The 14,074-nt window shown below is 50.6% G+C and overlaps 2 protein-coding genes across 2 annotated transcripts; both read left to right on the forward strand.

Annotated features, from left to right (window-relative positions):
- Window positions 1-2,766: 2,766 nt before the first annotated feature.
- Window positions 2,767-7,431, forward strand: M431DRAFT_493049 (hypothetical protein; the record flags this gene model as incomplete). The annotated part of the gene is made up of 4 exons (XM_024917065.1): window positions 2,767-3,007; window positions 3,128-5,844; window positions 5,947-6,703; window positions 6,764-7,431. 4 exons carry the CDS (start codon window positions 2,767-2,769, stop codon window positions 7,429-7,431), a joined length of 4,383 nt encoding a protein of 1,460 aa, XP_024776253.1.
- Window positions 7,432-8,100: 669 nt separating this feature from the next.
- M431DRAFT_506340 (hypothetical protein) lies at window positions 8,101-9,047 on the forward strand. The gene is made up of 2 exons (XM_024918793.1): window positions 8,101-8,618; window positions 8,726-9,047. Exons 1-2 carry the CDS (start codon window positions 8,474-8,476, stop codon window positions 8,752-8,754), a joined length of 174 nt encoding a protein of 57 aa, XP_024776254.1. The 5' UTR covers window positions 8,101-8,473; the 3' UTR covers window positions 8,755-9,047.
- Window positions 9,048-14,074: the final 5,027 nt, after the last annotated feature.

Below are 14,074 nucleotides of genomic sequence, written 5' to 3' on the forward strand. Positions count from 1 at the left end.
GAAGAGCGGCGGATTTTGGGGTTGTTGCTGCTTGAGTTACTGTTTTGCCCGAGGGTGCCTTAGATAGCCAATTGCTGGGTTTATTTAGACTCTCGCCTCGTTTGGTAAAAAGACAACTATATAGGTGGTAGACTCGACTTCTTGTACGGAAGAGGAGGTTGTTGTACAGAACTTGTATTGTTAGAAAATCACCGGTTAAGACTCTCTCGTTTTTATTGTGCTCATGCCTGTAAAAAGGCTCTCGGAAAGAGCCTCAAGTACTCTCGTATCGGGGTATATCGAACAATTCAGACACGGTATAGCAGTTACTACAGGTGGTTTCATGGACATCTCATTCAGCTGTTTGATGACCAAGCTCCGAAGCCAGTCAGGTTAGGCACGGATACGCCGTGTGTCTAGCACTGAGACCTGAAAATCTCTGCAGGCCGGCGCATTTGACCGTCTCCCTGAATCCGTCAGACGCCAGTAGCCGCCACAGTGTTGGCGTCGCCGCTGGAATTGCTACCAAGCTACCTAACATATTTCGCCATTGATGATTACATGTAGGTACCTAGGCAGTTTAGAGAACCTTGGAAGCCTCGTATCATCAGGGGAAAAGTAACACGGTAGTATAAAGTTTAAGAGAAAAGTACAAATGTTTGATGCAAGGAGGCTTGAACAGCAAGAGGAACGACGCTATGTGCGTGTGACAACGGATGCCTGGATGTTCACAAGGTTTACCATGTGCTTGAGGCACCCATTCTCGTATAATAGAAGTGCTGTTGCATGTTAAACAGCCAGAACTTATTCTTCCACATTGACGACAGCAATGTCCCTTTGTAGGTACTATCTATCCATAATCCATCGGTACCTAGTTGCTCGATGAGAAATGGACGTAACCAATCAATTACAAATAGACGATTCCGAAAGCGTTTGCCACCATTCCCAGAGAACAACTTGAAAGATTCCAGATGAAGCATGTACCTGGGTCTACATACAGATGTACCAGCCGTGATATATCCGCCACGGCAGTTGAGAATTCAGGCGCCCTGCTGGCTCTGTGCGCTGGCCATGCCGGCTGATGAATTATGGATTCACTTGAACCCTTGCCCGGGTCGTTTAGTGGGCGGCTGTTGGACGAGTGTGGGGATGTGTCTCGCCCTGTCTGCAGCTAAAAAGAACAGGCACACAAGTAGTACCGTCCGGATTACAGCCCTTCTTTTTTTCGGTGCTCCCAAGGCCTCTTTATTTTTTTCAAAGTTAGTGGAAGGGAGCGCCAAGGTATGTACCTAGATAGATAGACCAGTGAAGAGTTGATGTGGCTTGATTTTATTTTTTCACTAGTATGAATTCCATGTGTTACTTTTGTCTTTTTTTGCTTCGTTCTAAGTCTGGCGGCTATGAGTATCGTATTCTGTAGCTGTCACAACTACAACCACAGCAAATCCAAGCTGGCATCATCCAGACCATCAGCGACATTGACTCAATTTCTGCCTTTCCCATAATCAGTGCCTCTGCTTTTTCATTAATACCCTGACCATCATCTTTTGCATTCACAGCTGAGCCAACACTCTCTAGTGGTTCGCGGCTGGGTTACGTAAAAACGGGGCCCTAACCAGATCCCGCTGTTCCTCTTTCGCTTCGCTCAATTTTTTTTCTTTCCTCTTCCTTCTTCGATTCACTTCTAGGTATTATTCCTTCGCCCTCCTTTTGTTTCTGTTTTTGGCCTGATTCACCTGCTAAAGCGGCACAACCTGCAGGCACGCGCAGGCATACGTACCCATACGTATTGATCCTTTTTTTTTTTTTTTTTTGGCTGTCTGTCTGTCACCTCTCGCCAGGCACAGGCCACGGATTTACAGGCACTCCCACAGGTAGGTCAGGCACCGCGGCACAAGACATTGCGCTATTCCCGGTCCAGCATCCACCAGCTCATGCTATGTTGCATCAAGCGTCGGGTCGGGTACATTTGCATCGAGTATTCGCCGGAGTATTTGTTGTGTTCAGTTCTGCCGTGCTCTGCCCAGCTGCCCTTGCGCTGCTCCCGGCACTGTACTCGCAGATACCCCGGCGGTACTTGTGCTGTGACGTCTTTGCCCCTTCGAGCCGCTGGGAAAAAAAGTCCAGAAATAGCTGACAAGACGCCCCACACAGCCCGTCAAACACCGCCTCTACTCGCACGAAACAACGCCGCCCGCCTCCACTGCCCCGATGTCCGGTGGCCCTGCTTCCAGTCTTCTGTCTGGCTGATTCTGTCAACCCCTCGAAGGCGACGGTCTGCTGTGTCCTGTGTCTAGATGCAAGGCCTTCCCCATCGCCTCCCTCGACCACTCGCTCTCCCCGTTTCCCCCAGAGCTGCCCGGGCAGCTCACTGTCAAGACGTCTTCCTCAAAGAAGAGAAAGCTTGCCCGTCCCTTGACGCTCGATCTTGACGACCCGACCTCTCCATCACCAGACACCGCCATCCCCTCGTGCGAGCCCGACGACGACGCCGCCCTCTCCTTTTCCGCTACGCCCATAGCCTCCGGGCTTGAAGCGCCGCTCTACGTCCGTGCCGGTTCCATCACTGCCTCCAGCGTACCCCCGCGCCTTCAGACCCAGGCCCAAGCCCACGTCAACTCGTCTCTCGTCTCTGCCGACTACGCCTCATCCGTTGCCTCGTCCCCCGGCGCGTCCTTCTATCACGAAACTTCCATCGATAGTAGCGAAAGAGGAGGAGACGACGCCGCTTCCGTGCAAGCCTACGCCAGGAGCCAGTCACCGTTCCTCATCTCCAAGAGGGCTATCATGAACGGAGATGCTGAGCTGCCCCAACGTTCATCCTCTCCGCTAAAACGACGAGCCTCCAGCATGGATCCCGAAACCATCCCGGACAAGAACATCGATGCTGCCAGCAGCACTGGGGACGTGGAGATGGCATCCTCCGCCAACCCCTCGGCGGAGCTGCCCCGCGCCATGAGCGTTGATGTTGTTGAAGTCACGGATTCAGAACCGCTGACCAACGGTACCGATACGTCTGCTGTTCAATGTAAGTTGTAGTGTATTCTTTACTAGAATATTTCCACAAAAACGACAAAATTTGTTTTTGAGAAGGGAAATACTCCACGTTGCACGGTTACTAACGCCTACCTTTTTTCCCCCATTATAGCTGCCCCTCCTCCCCCACTCATCGAGCAGGTCAAGATTATTGAAATGCTACTCAAGGCTTCAGCAGAAAAGCTGCCAAAGGAGGGTGATAAAGCCTATCTCGTATCGCGTACATGGGTGGACAAGGCCTTGTCATTACGCTCGGGCAAGGCGGACACGTCCGAAGTGTCATTGGGCCCAGTCGACAACTCGGATATCATCGAGCAAGTCATTGAAGAGCCTGGCCGTGAAGATTTCGTTCGCCTCAAGCCTGGTCTTGATCAACAATCATTCGAACTCTTCCCCGAAGATGCCTGGAGTATGGTCATGGAGTGGTATGGCATCGAAGAGGGGCAAAAACCCATCGTCCGAACGGCTATCAATACTGCAGTCGATGCTCAATCTCCGACCGAAATTGTCTATGAGCTTCACCCCCCTATTTTCCGTGTGCATCGCCTGTGGTCTGAGCTCAGCCCGCTGCCAATCGAACAGTCGCTCAAAGCCGAGAATCCCCCTCCTCTGGCTCTGGCCAGAAGCCGCAAATATCATGCCCAGACATTTATTAAGGATATTAAACGGCTTGCCGGCATTCCAATTGACCGCAAGATTCGACTTTTCGTGGTGAACACGGAGCAGCTCGGAGCGAGCAATGCCCAACCTCCGGCTGCCCTAACAACGCCGCCCGATTCTCCCGGTCGCGATCAAGCTGCGGAAGGCGCGGCAAATTCTTCCTGGTCACATTTACTCCTTGACGTTCCCTCGTTCGCGAGCGTCCGGAATGCCAGACGGCAAGCAGGTCTTGAAGATCAAACTGTAAACTCCAACTACAATGGCTCCGCCTCGATTCAGCTCTTCGATCTAGTGACCGATGAGACCCTCGTTGTTGATGAATTGGTTGATAAGAACCTCTGGGTGAGCACCTGCACGAGTCGGTCACTCGAAAAGGCAATTCCCACGCGGACCAACAACACCGCGTTGTCCAAGAGTTTGAGCAACCGGAGCAGCCCCAGCTCATCAGATGGGCCCGCCACTCGTGGCAGGATGCAGAAGAAGAAAAGCGGTCGGAGCCTTGGCGCTGTAGGCTTGCAGAATCTCGGCAACACTTGCTACATGAACTCGGCGCTGCAGTGCCTCCGTGCCATAGAAGAATTGTCCAAATATTTTATGACAGGGACTTTCTCTACCGAACTCAACAAGACCAATCCACTAGGCTATAACGGAAGAGTCGCTATGGCCTACAACGGGCTGTTGAAAGATATCTATGACGAGGGCAGGGGCTCTGTAGTCCCCAGAGATTTCAAGAGCACTGTTGGTCGCGTTCGATCCACCTTTGCTGGTTGGGGCCAGCAAGACTCGCAGGAATTTCTCGGGTTCCTTCTCGATGCGCTCCAGGAAGACCTCAGTCGCATCAAGAATAAGCCATACATTGAGAAGCCAGATTCTACGGATGACATGATCAACAACCCAGCGGCAATCAAGGAGATGGCAGACAAAGTATGGGATATTACCAAAAGACGAGACGACTCCGTTATTTTCGACCTATTTACTGGAATGTACAAGTCGACCCTCAAGTGTCCCGTGTGCAGTAAAATTAGCATCACATTCGATCCCTTCAACAACTTGACGCTACCTTTGCCCGTTGAGAACATGTGGGCCAAGACTGTTACATTTTTCCCTCTTAATGACGTTCCCGTTAAGTTCGAGATTGAGTTGTCCAAGCATAGCTCGATTGAGACTCTCAAGTCTTTCTTGTCAATTCGCACAGGTGTACCGGTGAATCGTCTGATGGGTGCCGAAGAGTTTAAGGATAAGTTCTTCAAAATCTACGAGAACAGCGGAGACGTCTCAGAGGAGATTGGCACTTCCGACGTTGCAACCTTCCACGAGTTGGAGGCTGTGCCTACCAATTGGCCCGCCAAGGGCTATCAAAAGAAGCCTCGTTCAATGTTGGATCTCGACGACACTCCACCTGAAACCACTGATGAATGGGATGACCCCAGGTATGAGAGAATGGTGGTGCCAGTTCTCCACCGACGACCACAAAGCTCCAGCAAAGTGACTGAAGGCACCTCTCCTCCGCACTTCATCATCTTGACAAGAGAAGAAGCGTCAAACTATGAAATTATCAAGCGCAAGGTATTGGAGAGAGTGGCAACCTTCTCGACCTGGTCAAAGTTCCACCAGCAGCCAAGCACTGAAGGTTCAGACGCAGCTGAGGCTGACATGGTTATCACTACTGCATCTGACGCCGACTCTTCTGCGGACACTAAGGTTGTTGCAAAATCTGTCGAGGGAGAAGATGACATGGTCGACGTGACCATGAAGGACGCCCAGACTACCGCCAATGCCATGCCTCCTCCTGAGCTACCTCTGCCTAACCAGCCACAGATTCTTCGTCAGTTCAACACTCAGCGTCCCAAGTTTGTCCAACCCGGCGAGTCCCTTGACCCGGAACTCCAGACCCTCTTTGAGTTCAGCTACTTTGCCGCCACGGCAGATGGCCCTGTTCCAACCGGTTGGTCGAGCGTCGATAACAACCGAACTCTTCCAAAACTCGCGGATCGCATGCCAGAACCACTCATTAAGGAGGATGAGGACCAGGCAAGCCCCGAGAGCTGGAACAGCACCGCCTCTGGCAACGAGGAAAGCAGTAACGATGATGAGAGCCCTCAGCAGGAGTCTGTACAGACACGCATGGCAGACGAGTCTGATGAAGAAGATTTGCCTCACGGCGCCCGGGTAAGTTTCTTTCTCCTACCTTTATCTTCGTAGCTTTCAATCGGATTCCCCTTTCATTAATCCCTTGAGTGATGATTTGCTGACTGGCGTTGATGCATATAGCAATTGGCTCAAACTCGTGGGAACCGACCACCCGCTCAGAAGATCGCCGGTGGACGAAAGAAGTTTAAGAATCATAAAACATATGGTAAAAAGGGTAACAAGCGTCGCGACAAGCAAATGCGGGCTGGTAAGCACGCGCAGCGCTCACCAGTGGTCGATTCCGAGCCGACGCCCCCAGCAGTTGCTGACGGTGGTCCATTAATTCGACTCCAAGAGGGCATTGTAGTGGATTGGACTGAGGAGGGCTGGGAGACGGTATTTGGCTACACTGGAAAGAAGCAGGATGCAAGTCAGGGAGCTAAGACCTTTGTCGATCTTGAAACCGTCAATGACCCTGCCCTTAAGATCAGCCAGAGGCGGCGCCAAACTCGTAGGTCCCGAGGCATCACCCTAGATGAGTGTTTGGACGAGTTTGAAAGAGCCGAGGTTTTGTCGGAGCAAGACATGTGGTATTGCCCGCGATGCAAAGAACACCGAAGAGCCAGCAAGAAATTCGATCTCTGGAAGACGCCAGACTACTTGATTTGCCACCTGAAGCGCTTCAGTAGCTCCGGATGGCGACGAGACAAATTGGATGTCCTAGTTGACTTCCCCATTGAGGGACTCGATCTCTCCTCGAGAGTCATTCAAAAAGAAGACGGAAAGGAAGAGATATACGACCTGATTGGCGTTGATGACCACTACGGAGGACTGGGCGGAGGTCACTACACCGCGTACGCCAAGAACTTTGTCGATGGGCGGTGGTATAATTACAATGGTAAGTCTTGGTTCTCGGAGTGTGAAAATAAGATGGACAAGGGCTAATTTTTGATACTAGATTCTTCCGTTTCAGCAGTTTCTGACCCTTCGTCGGTGGTGACGAGCGCAGCATATCTGCTTTTCTACCGTCGCCGGACCAGCGGCCACCTAGGTGGTCCGCGATATGCTCAAATCTTTGAAAAGTACAACACGGATACGAGCGCCGACGACGAAGGCGAATCGGCCGACGACGACAGCCTTGGCCGAGGCTCGCCTTTGAAGGTTGGCGTTACTCATACCACAATCAAGTCTCTCTCCGATAGCCAAGATGGAACTCTTCCACCATATGAGGAGGCAATTCGTAGCATCGAGGATGAAGGTCTGGGTGCTTCAAGCAACTTCCAAGCAGCAGGCCCAAAATCTCTCGATATGACACAGAGTTGGAGTTTTAGCGGGCTCGATAACAGTGGAGCAGAGGGATCTACAGCCGCCGAGTATGCCAGCGATGACGCACAATTCGACTCATCTGGCGATGAGCGGAGCGGCTCTAAGGGAGACTTGTTTGAAGCCGATGCTCATATGACATCGGCCGATTCTGCCAATGGAATTGTGGACGGAGAAGCAGCATCCCCTGCGGACGCCCACGAGGATGTCTTAACGGTGCCTACGGGGCCTCCCAGCGGCGACGACGAAGACGAAGTTGCCGAAATTCACCTGGAGGGCGACAACGCCGCCAAGACTGAGTGAAATGATGACATAACGAAGAGTTGGTGGATGAACACATGAGATATGAATACGGTTTAAACGACTATGGCGCGTACATACGTAGACCCTTTGTGTGAACCGTGGCTAAATGTGAGATGACTATGGTCAACAGGATGAAAAGAAGAAGAAAGGGAGCGAGGATGGTATACACATGCACGCACACAACCACACACACATGCTGGATGTGCAGATAGAACTTAGATGACGATGATCCCTCTTGAGACCGGACAAGACGGGACGGCATTTGCCGCATGAATTGACGATTATATGTACATAGTATGCATTACGATGGCTTTAAACCGGGGATGGAGGGCAAAGGGTGTCATCGCATGCTCAATGCATTGCATTACCACTTTGGCACATAGTGGTGGCCATTGTACTTAGACACAAGTACTTGATATTACAGTAACTTGATAACTGGGAAGGGATCCACCACTTTTTAAGCCCGTCGTGAACTTTTTCTACCCTCCCATTGTAGCTGTTGTCACAAATGATGTATCATATGCCTTGGCTGTGTGGATAGGATATGTTGTGCGGGCTCTGGTGGGCGATCTGGGGAAGAGGTAGCAGGGATTGAAAAAGCGGATGAAGCAAGAATTAGCGAGCATGCGAGAATATCAGTAGTATCCGAATATAAGGGTCTGGGCTTTATGACAAGCCAGATCAAAGAATGTCTGTGTTGCTGGGTTATCGTTCCCCGAATACTTTACGCCAGATATGCACCTGAGCGTAGGGCCACTACAGGTTTTCATCTGCGCTCCACTAATATGCATTTCAGCTCTGTTGAAGCAGATGTTTGTAACTCGAAGAAGGCAGCTAACGAAGCCCAACAGCATTCAACCCAGACGCTGCCTAACTCAGAGGGACGCCGTAGAGCTACACATATAAGTATTAATAGTTGCTCAGCGTCCAATTTAATCCAGATACTACACAGGTGGCATTGTCAATCAAACCTGATACTGCATTTAACGACACTATATCCGCAAGCATTTCTATTACCCAGTTTCCGAATCTCAACAGAAAAATGCCGTCTACAATCCCATACGATCCTAGCCTTGTGATGGGCCTACATGCAGTCGTCCCCAAGAACGTCGAAGAGGCGGATAAGGACACCGTCCAGCAAACTGAAAATGAAGAACACGATAAGAAACCAACGTCCTCTGACTCGGGTTCGTCTTTGATTCCCCGCCGCGATATCTTACATGACATATATATGGAGCTGTGTCTGATTTAAGGCCCTCCATATTGGAGATCCATCAGCTAATGCCGAATTCAGAACAAGAGAAGCCCGACAATCAGCAGTAAAAGGAGGTAGGGCTTCGCTAGCTTGCGGCATCTGGCTTGCGGCATCTGACAATGGGAAAATCGATTGGGGGAGGGGGATAATCGGGGTTCTAGGCTTCTAAGGAGCTGAACAGGTCGGAAGACCGAAAGGGGGGGATACATGTACTTGGCAGGCTTCAGCCTCATCAACAGATCTAAATCCCGAAATAGAATTCAGCTTCGGACTACTCCGAGAGTTGTTGATTATATGGTATTGCAAAGTTTGAATACTAATCACACGCCCTGTAAGATGCCAGGAGAAGCTCTATCCAAACAATACCTGAGGACTACCTATACTCTTGCTTCTGTTCATAGGTACTATACTAAGCTTTGATATCGAACGCGTAATACTATGGACGGCGATCAATATGGCGTGAGTGATCAAGTCGGCGTGGATCTACGAGAACTTACAGACATAAATGTGAACGAAAAGGGTAAAATGATAGAGATGCTTAGCCAACATTACTAGTTTGGATGATTTCAAATCAATGGCGTTTGGTGGGCGAATTGTGTATGTAGGGTAAGACGGATAGAAACGACTCCTTGTGGCATGATTGCATGATTCAGTGCACTTCTACTTTGGGTTCACTCATTCATTCTTTTTGGGAACGCGATATCAATTTTGTAGCATATGTACACGTTCGTGTAATACATGTACTCTTAAGAGTATCTATGAGGGGTTGTATATTCAACTAGACAAGCGAGCTTCAAAGCACTCAAGCACTCTTCTTATCCCCCCTTGTTTCACTGCAAGCAAGAAGCTTGTCTGGGATTAGAAGGCTGCAAAAATAGGTTATCGCGTTTCGGAGATGGATCGGGTTTGGAGAAGGAGGGGGGAAGATCGACTGGGGCTTTTGCCCAGAACAATTTGGAAGAAAAAGAACAAAAAGCCCAGCTAGTAGTTTAGATGGATTAGTAGATGGTGGATCAGCAAAAGAGAAAGACAGAGTAAAAGAGAACCGCTGGCTTCATTTGCGGGCGCCGTACGGGGCCCTGGATGGATTTTCCAGTTTTGGAGGGATTTGAAGGGGACCTTAGCAAGCGCGGCTCGTTTAGACATTTGGGTCGCACTTTTGAAGCGGGCTATTTTGGACACGGAGAAAGAGGGGAAAGGGGGGGGGGGGGATGGGATGGTGCAAGTTAATGCCGAGGGAGATTGATTGAATTGGTGATAAGCGAGCACTTTGGGGAATTTGCATCCCTGGTGAAAATGGGGGGAGAAGCCACAAAAAAAAGCATGTGGTTTTCGCCTGTCTTGTGCGTGAAGCCAAGGGAGTAAGTGATACAGGCTTCATGGCTTCGCCGGCGCGAACACGATAAGAGCAACGCCCGGGTATGAGTAACGTGTCAGCCCATGCGTTTTGAGTCTGGGATGTTTTTTCGAACTTTCAGATTTCAGATTTCTCAGCATTCAGACTCAGACTGAGACTTGAGCGCACCGAGTCCATGTAGCCAAAAAAGCGTGCAGCTGGTATGCATTTCGTGGACCGCTGTGAGTGGCTGCAGCTATGTAAACGAACATTCTACCGCTGCTAGCTACATACGAGTACTGTAGTAGTGCTACCGGTACAAGCACTCGCTCGTTTTACAAGGGAATCAATCATACGCTGATGAATAGGCTCGCAAGGATTGGCCTACACCGGCCACGCGATGCAGGGCGAACATGCAAGGGAAAGCGCTCTACAGTAGCTTTGCCACATCAGAGCACAAAACCCAGAATGACGATATAGAAACTGGCGCCATCAGATTTTGGAAGGGGGGCAAAAAGAATGCAAGGGAAAGTCCGGAGCCGGGCCTCAGAAAGCAGGGCCACGGAAGTTGGGAAAAGATTGCGGAGTACAGTATGCAGCAAAGTTGGTTTTAGTACAGTAAGGACACTGCAATGGAACCTCTTTTTTTTTCTTTGAAAATGGGGGCCCCTCCCCGATTTTTGGATGGACGGGCTTCTCCGTGGTCCGGCGACAGAATTGCGAATCAGGGCAAGGGCTGTGTCTCCCTCTGTGCGCACTGCACGAGCTGAGTGAGGGTTTGATAATAGGGACGTGTAATGGGAATCGGGTACTAATCGAGGAGCGCGTAAGGAGTAGACGCGAAGATGAATTAGAATAGAAAGAAGGGGGAAGAAAAATCCCGAACTCCCGGGATCAGGGTGGTAAGCGTGGAAGAGAGTGCAGATATAAAGTGATGACAAGTAAAAATCCCCAAGACAATGGTAATACGGCAAATGCTACTGAGTAAGTTTGTGAATTTAAACAAAAGGGGGATTGTGAGTTGAAGAGCACAAGTAAAGAGAATACATGAAAGCGACAATACAAATAAAACACGGAAGAAAAGAATCCAATACAGTAACTCTACCAGCATGGCAATCGTCGAAAATGCTCGGATGGCAGGCGTCCCGAACAGAAAAGGGAATCGAATGGGATTCTAGCCAGCCGAGGGATCCTTGACTAGAGGGTAAGCCGGTGGAGCCGCGCAGTCGGGTTTAAGATGAAGTGCGGCGCTCGGACCACGCAATCAAGAAGGAAAAACTCTTCTAGAATGGCGCTAGAAGGCTAGAAGCCCAAGGAGGGTCATTGTCTGTCTCATTCCAGGCATCAGCCACACTAAGAAAGAAGGACAGGAAGAAGAAGACTCTAAGATGGGATGAGGTCAACAGAACAGGACAGATTGAAAAGAGGGAACAGTCGTAGACACAGAGGCTAGAGAGGAATCTACTGTAGTACAAATACTAATTGAATGGACAGATGCATAGATATGTTATGTGGTACGGCAGAGAGTCTCGCCTCTCCCCTTGATTTGTTCGGCACGCGCCGGGCTGCCTGGAATGGGCTGAGCTGGCCCTTCTAGTCCGTTGGGTGTCGCTGCGACCGCAACTGCGCCTAACCAAGAGCAAACAAGCAAATCACAAATAAGGGCGCGGGATATTAAAATCGAACTAGTAGGGCTGTTCGTCTCCCGCGAATCTGCGTCCCAACGGTGAGGCTGGGCCACTGGGCTGGGCGGTTAGCACTGCCGTGATTCGGAGATGCGGCTCATCCACTGTCTTTGTCTGTGTCAGTGTCTCACTCTTGTCCCTTCCTTTCCTTCTTTCTCATGAGTTTTCCGTGGCGTCACGGTGACAGACTTGCTGACGTAGCAAGAAAGAAAAAAAGGGTCAAAGGCCCATGGACAATTGTCCGTCTGTCCCTTGCAAGACATCGGGGGTGGCTGGAGCTGGACAGTGCGACAGCTAGGTACACGATAATTCCTGACAGGGGCTCTGGTCGGTATTGTTGGGTGTTTTTTCTTTGCTTTGCCTGATTGGCTTCTTGCTCTTTTTCTTCTGGTTTCCTGCCCGTCAGCTTTCATCATCCCAGCAAACAACGTGCTCAGCTGGTCGCGGGTCCTTGGGCAAACAGTCAGAACATGACCACGCGCTGGGGAGGATCAGCCTCCGAAGCCCTCGTGCTTGTTGGGCTGGCTCTCCTATGTCATTCTCATGTGTCCTAACAAAATACAGTAACACTGTACTCGCGAAATCCCTGTCTCGCCATTCATCCCCGAGCACGGAGGGCACGGCTTTCTGACGCGAAGCTCCTATTCCTGTAGCGTGTATTATACGGTCGTACGTACCGTACTCACGGGCCTCACGCCTTCGGACTCTAGCATCAAAGTGCAGATGGAAGCGAGACCGAGCTCCCCGAGCGCCCTAGCTGAAAGGGCTTGCGCGTTTCATCGTCTCCACGATTCGGCTCTAAAGATAGGTAACATGAGTGAAGCTGGCTGTCCGTGCTACGGGCCTCCGCCCTCCGTACCGAACGGACAAGCCGTCGACTCGATCCATCGTTCGATGGCCCTCCGGCTCTTTTCGGAGCCCACGAGTCAACCAACCCGCCAGAAACTGCGCCTTTGACGTATTCGTACCCTATATTTTTCTTACTCTTTCGTTCAAGGTTCCCTTTTTGTTTCCTTTCTTTTTTCCTTTTCGAGGCAAAGCGCGATCCCTTGTGTACCCTGTTTGGCTTCGTCCTTGTGCTTGCTGAGCCCATTTTCTCTCCCCCTCTTATTCCTCAAACATGATCCCCTGCAGTTTGCTGCGAGCTGAAAGACTGCAGATCCACAGACCTCAGTGCCCTGGCTGGTTGTTGCCATAATAACCGCGGCCTAGTCGAAATCCCATCATCTCCACCCTGGGCTGCGCTGCCCCTGCAAAACTGGGCTGCAAGCTGGACAAGAGTGAGGAAGCTTGGGCAGGCATTCCAGGGATTGTCCTTACAGTACCTGTATGTATACGAGTACCTGGACCTGGAAGTCCCAAATGCAGGAGACGACTTTCTGGTTGGTGTACTCGTAGTTCGTAGTGCAGGACACGCATGTTGTCAGCGGCTGATTTTTTCCATCGTTCCGTTTCTACGGATATTGCCATCATCGGGCCGGCCGAGATCCGTCTAATACGGAATGCGGCAAAGTCGAGCGAACGGCTGAGGCTGAGTATTGATCAAGACTCGAGCATAGCATCTTCATGTTCCTTCTTGTCCCTTGATGTCTGCCCTCCCCTCTTCCTTGCCGCCTCCAAGCAGGTACATGCTCTCGTACCGGGCTCTTTTATCTCTCCACAAAACGACCAATCACGACACTTGCTAGCGGCCATGGTGCTGCGTGCTTGCATGGTCTAGCGCAATGTGCCTGTTTGGGATGATGCGAATAGATTGCCGCGACCGCAAGCAAACCCGCGAGGTACAGTACAGGCAAATCCTCCTTGCGCCATACCTGGTAAAACCTACTCGCAATATTATCCGGGAAGAGAGGGATAAAAGAGAACGCCCTGGAAGGGAAAAAAAGGAAAATGCATCAGTGCGGCCAAGGGCGCAGGGTAGCGATACGGAGAATATTATTTGCTGTGCGGCGCATGGGGCGGCACAGTGCGAGCGCAATCTGTTGCTCTGCTCTGCGTGGTGCAGCAAGCACCACGCAGGATTCCTTCCGGCCGGGGGTGTTTCTCTTTTTGCCGTGCCGTTAGGTTTGATTTGACTTGATTTATTGATTTTTTTTCTTTTTCTTTTTCTTCTTTTTGAAAGTATTGTCTACCTAGTAGTTACAAAGTAACTAACACGTATACATCTTGATGTCTCAACAAAACAAAAAACTTTGCTCCAATCAGGCCATATTCCCGCATTCTCTCTCTCGTAATTCCAAGTCCTGTCGGCTGCCGCGGGCTGTGGTTGGCTGCATGCTCACCGGGTGGGACTGCAGCAGAGCAGAGCCCAGTGCAAGGACCAGATTGCTAGACTCCCCCCAAGCCCCCCCTCGCCAGAAAATTCGT

Source organism: Trichoderma harzianum, assembly GCF_003025095.1.
Source record: "Trichoderma harzianum CBS 226.95 unplaced genomic scaffold M431scaffold_4, whole genome shotgun sequence".
Lineage (NCBI taxonomy): Eukaryota > Fungi > Ascomycota > Sordariomycetes > Hypocreales > Hypocreaceae > Trichoderma > Trichoderma harzianum.

Coding starts and splice junctions, on each gene's coding strand:
- M431DRAFT_506340 (XM_024918793.1), top strand. CDS start 8,474: ATGCCGTCTACAATCCCATACGATCCTAGCCTTGTGATGGGCCTACAT. Junction 8,619..8,725: donor ACCAACGTCCTCTGACTCGG/GTTCGTCTTTGA, acceptor TGCCGAATTCAG/AACAAGAGAAGCCCGACAAT.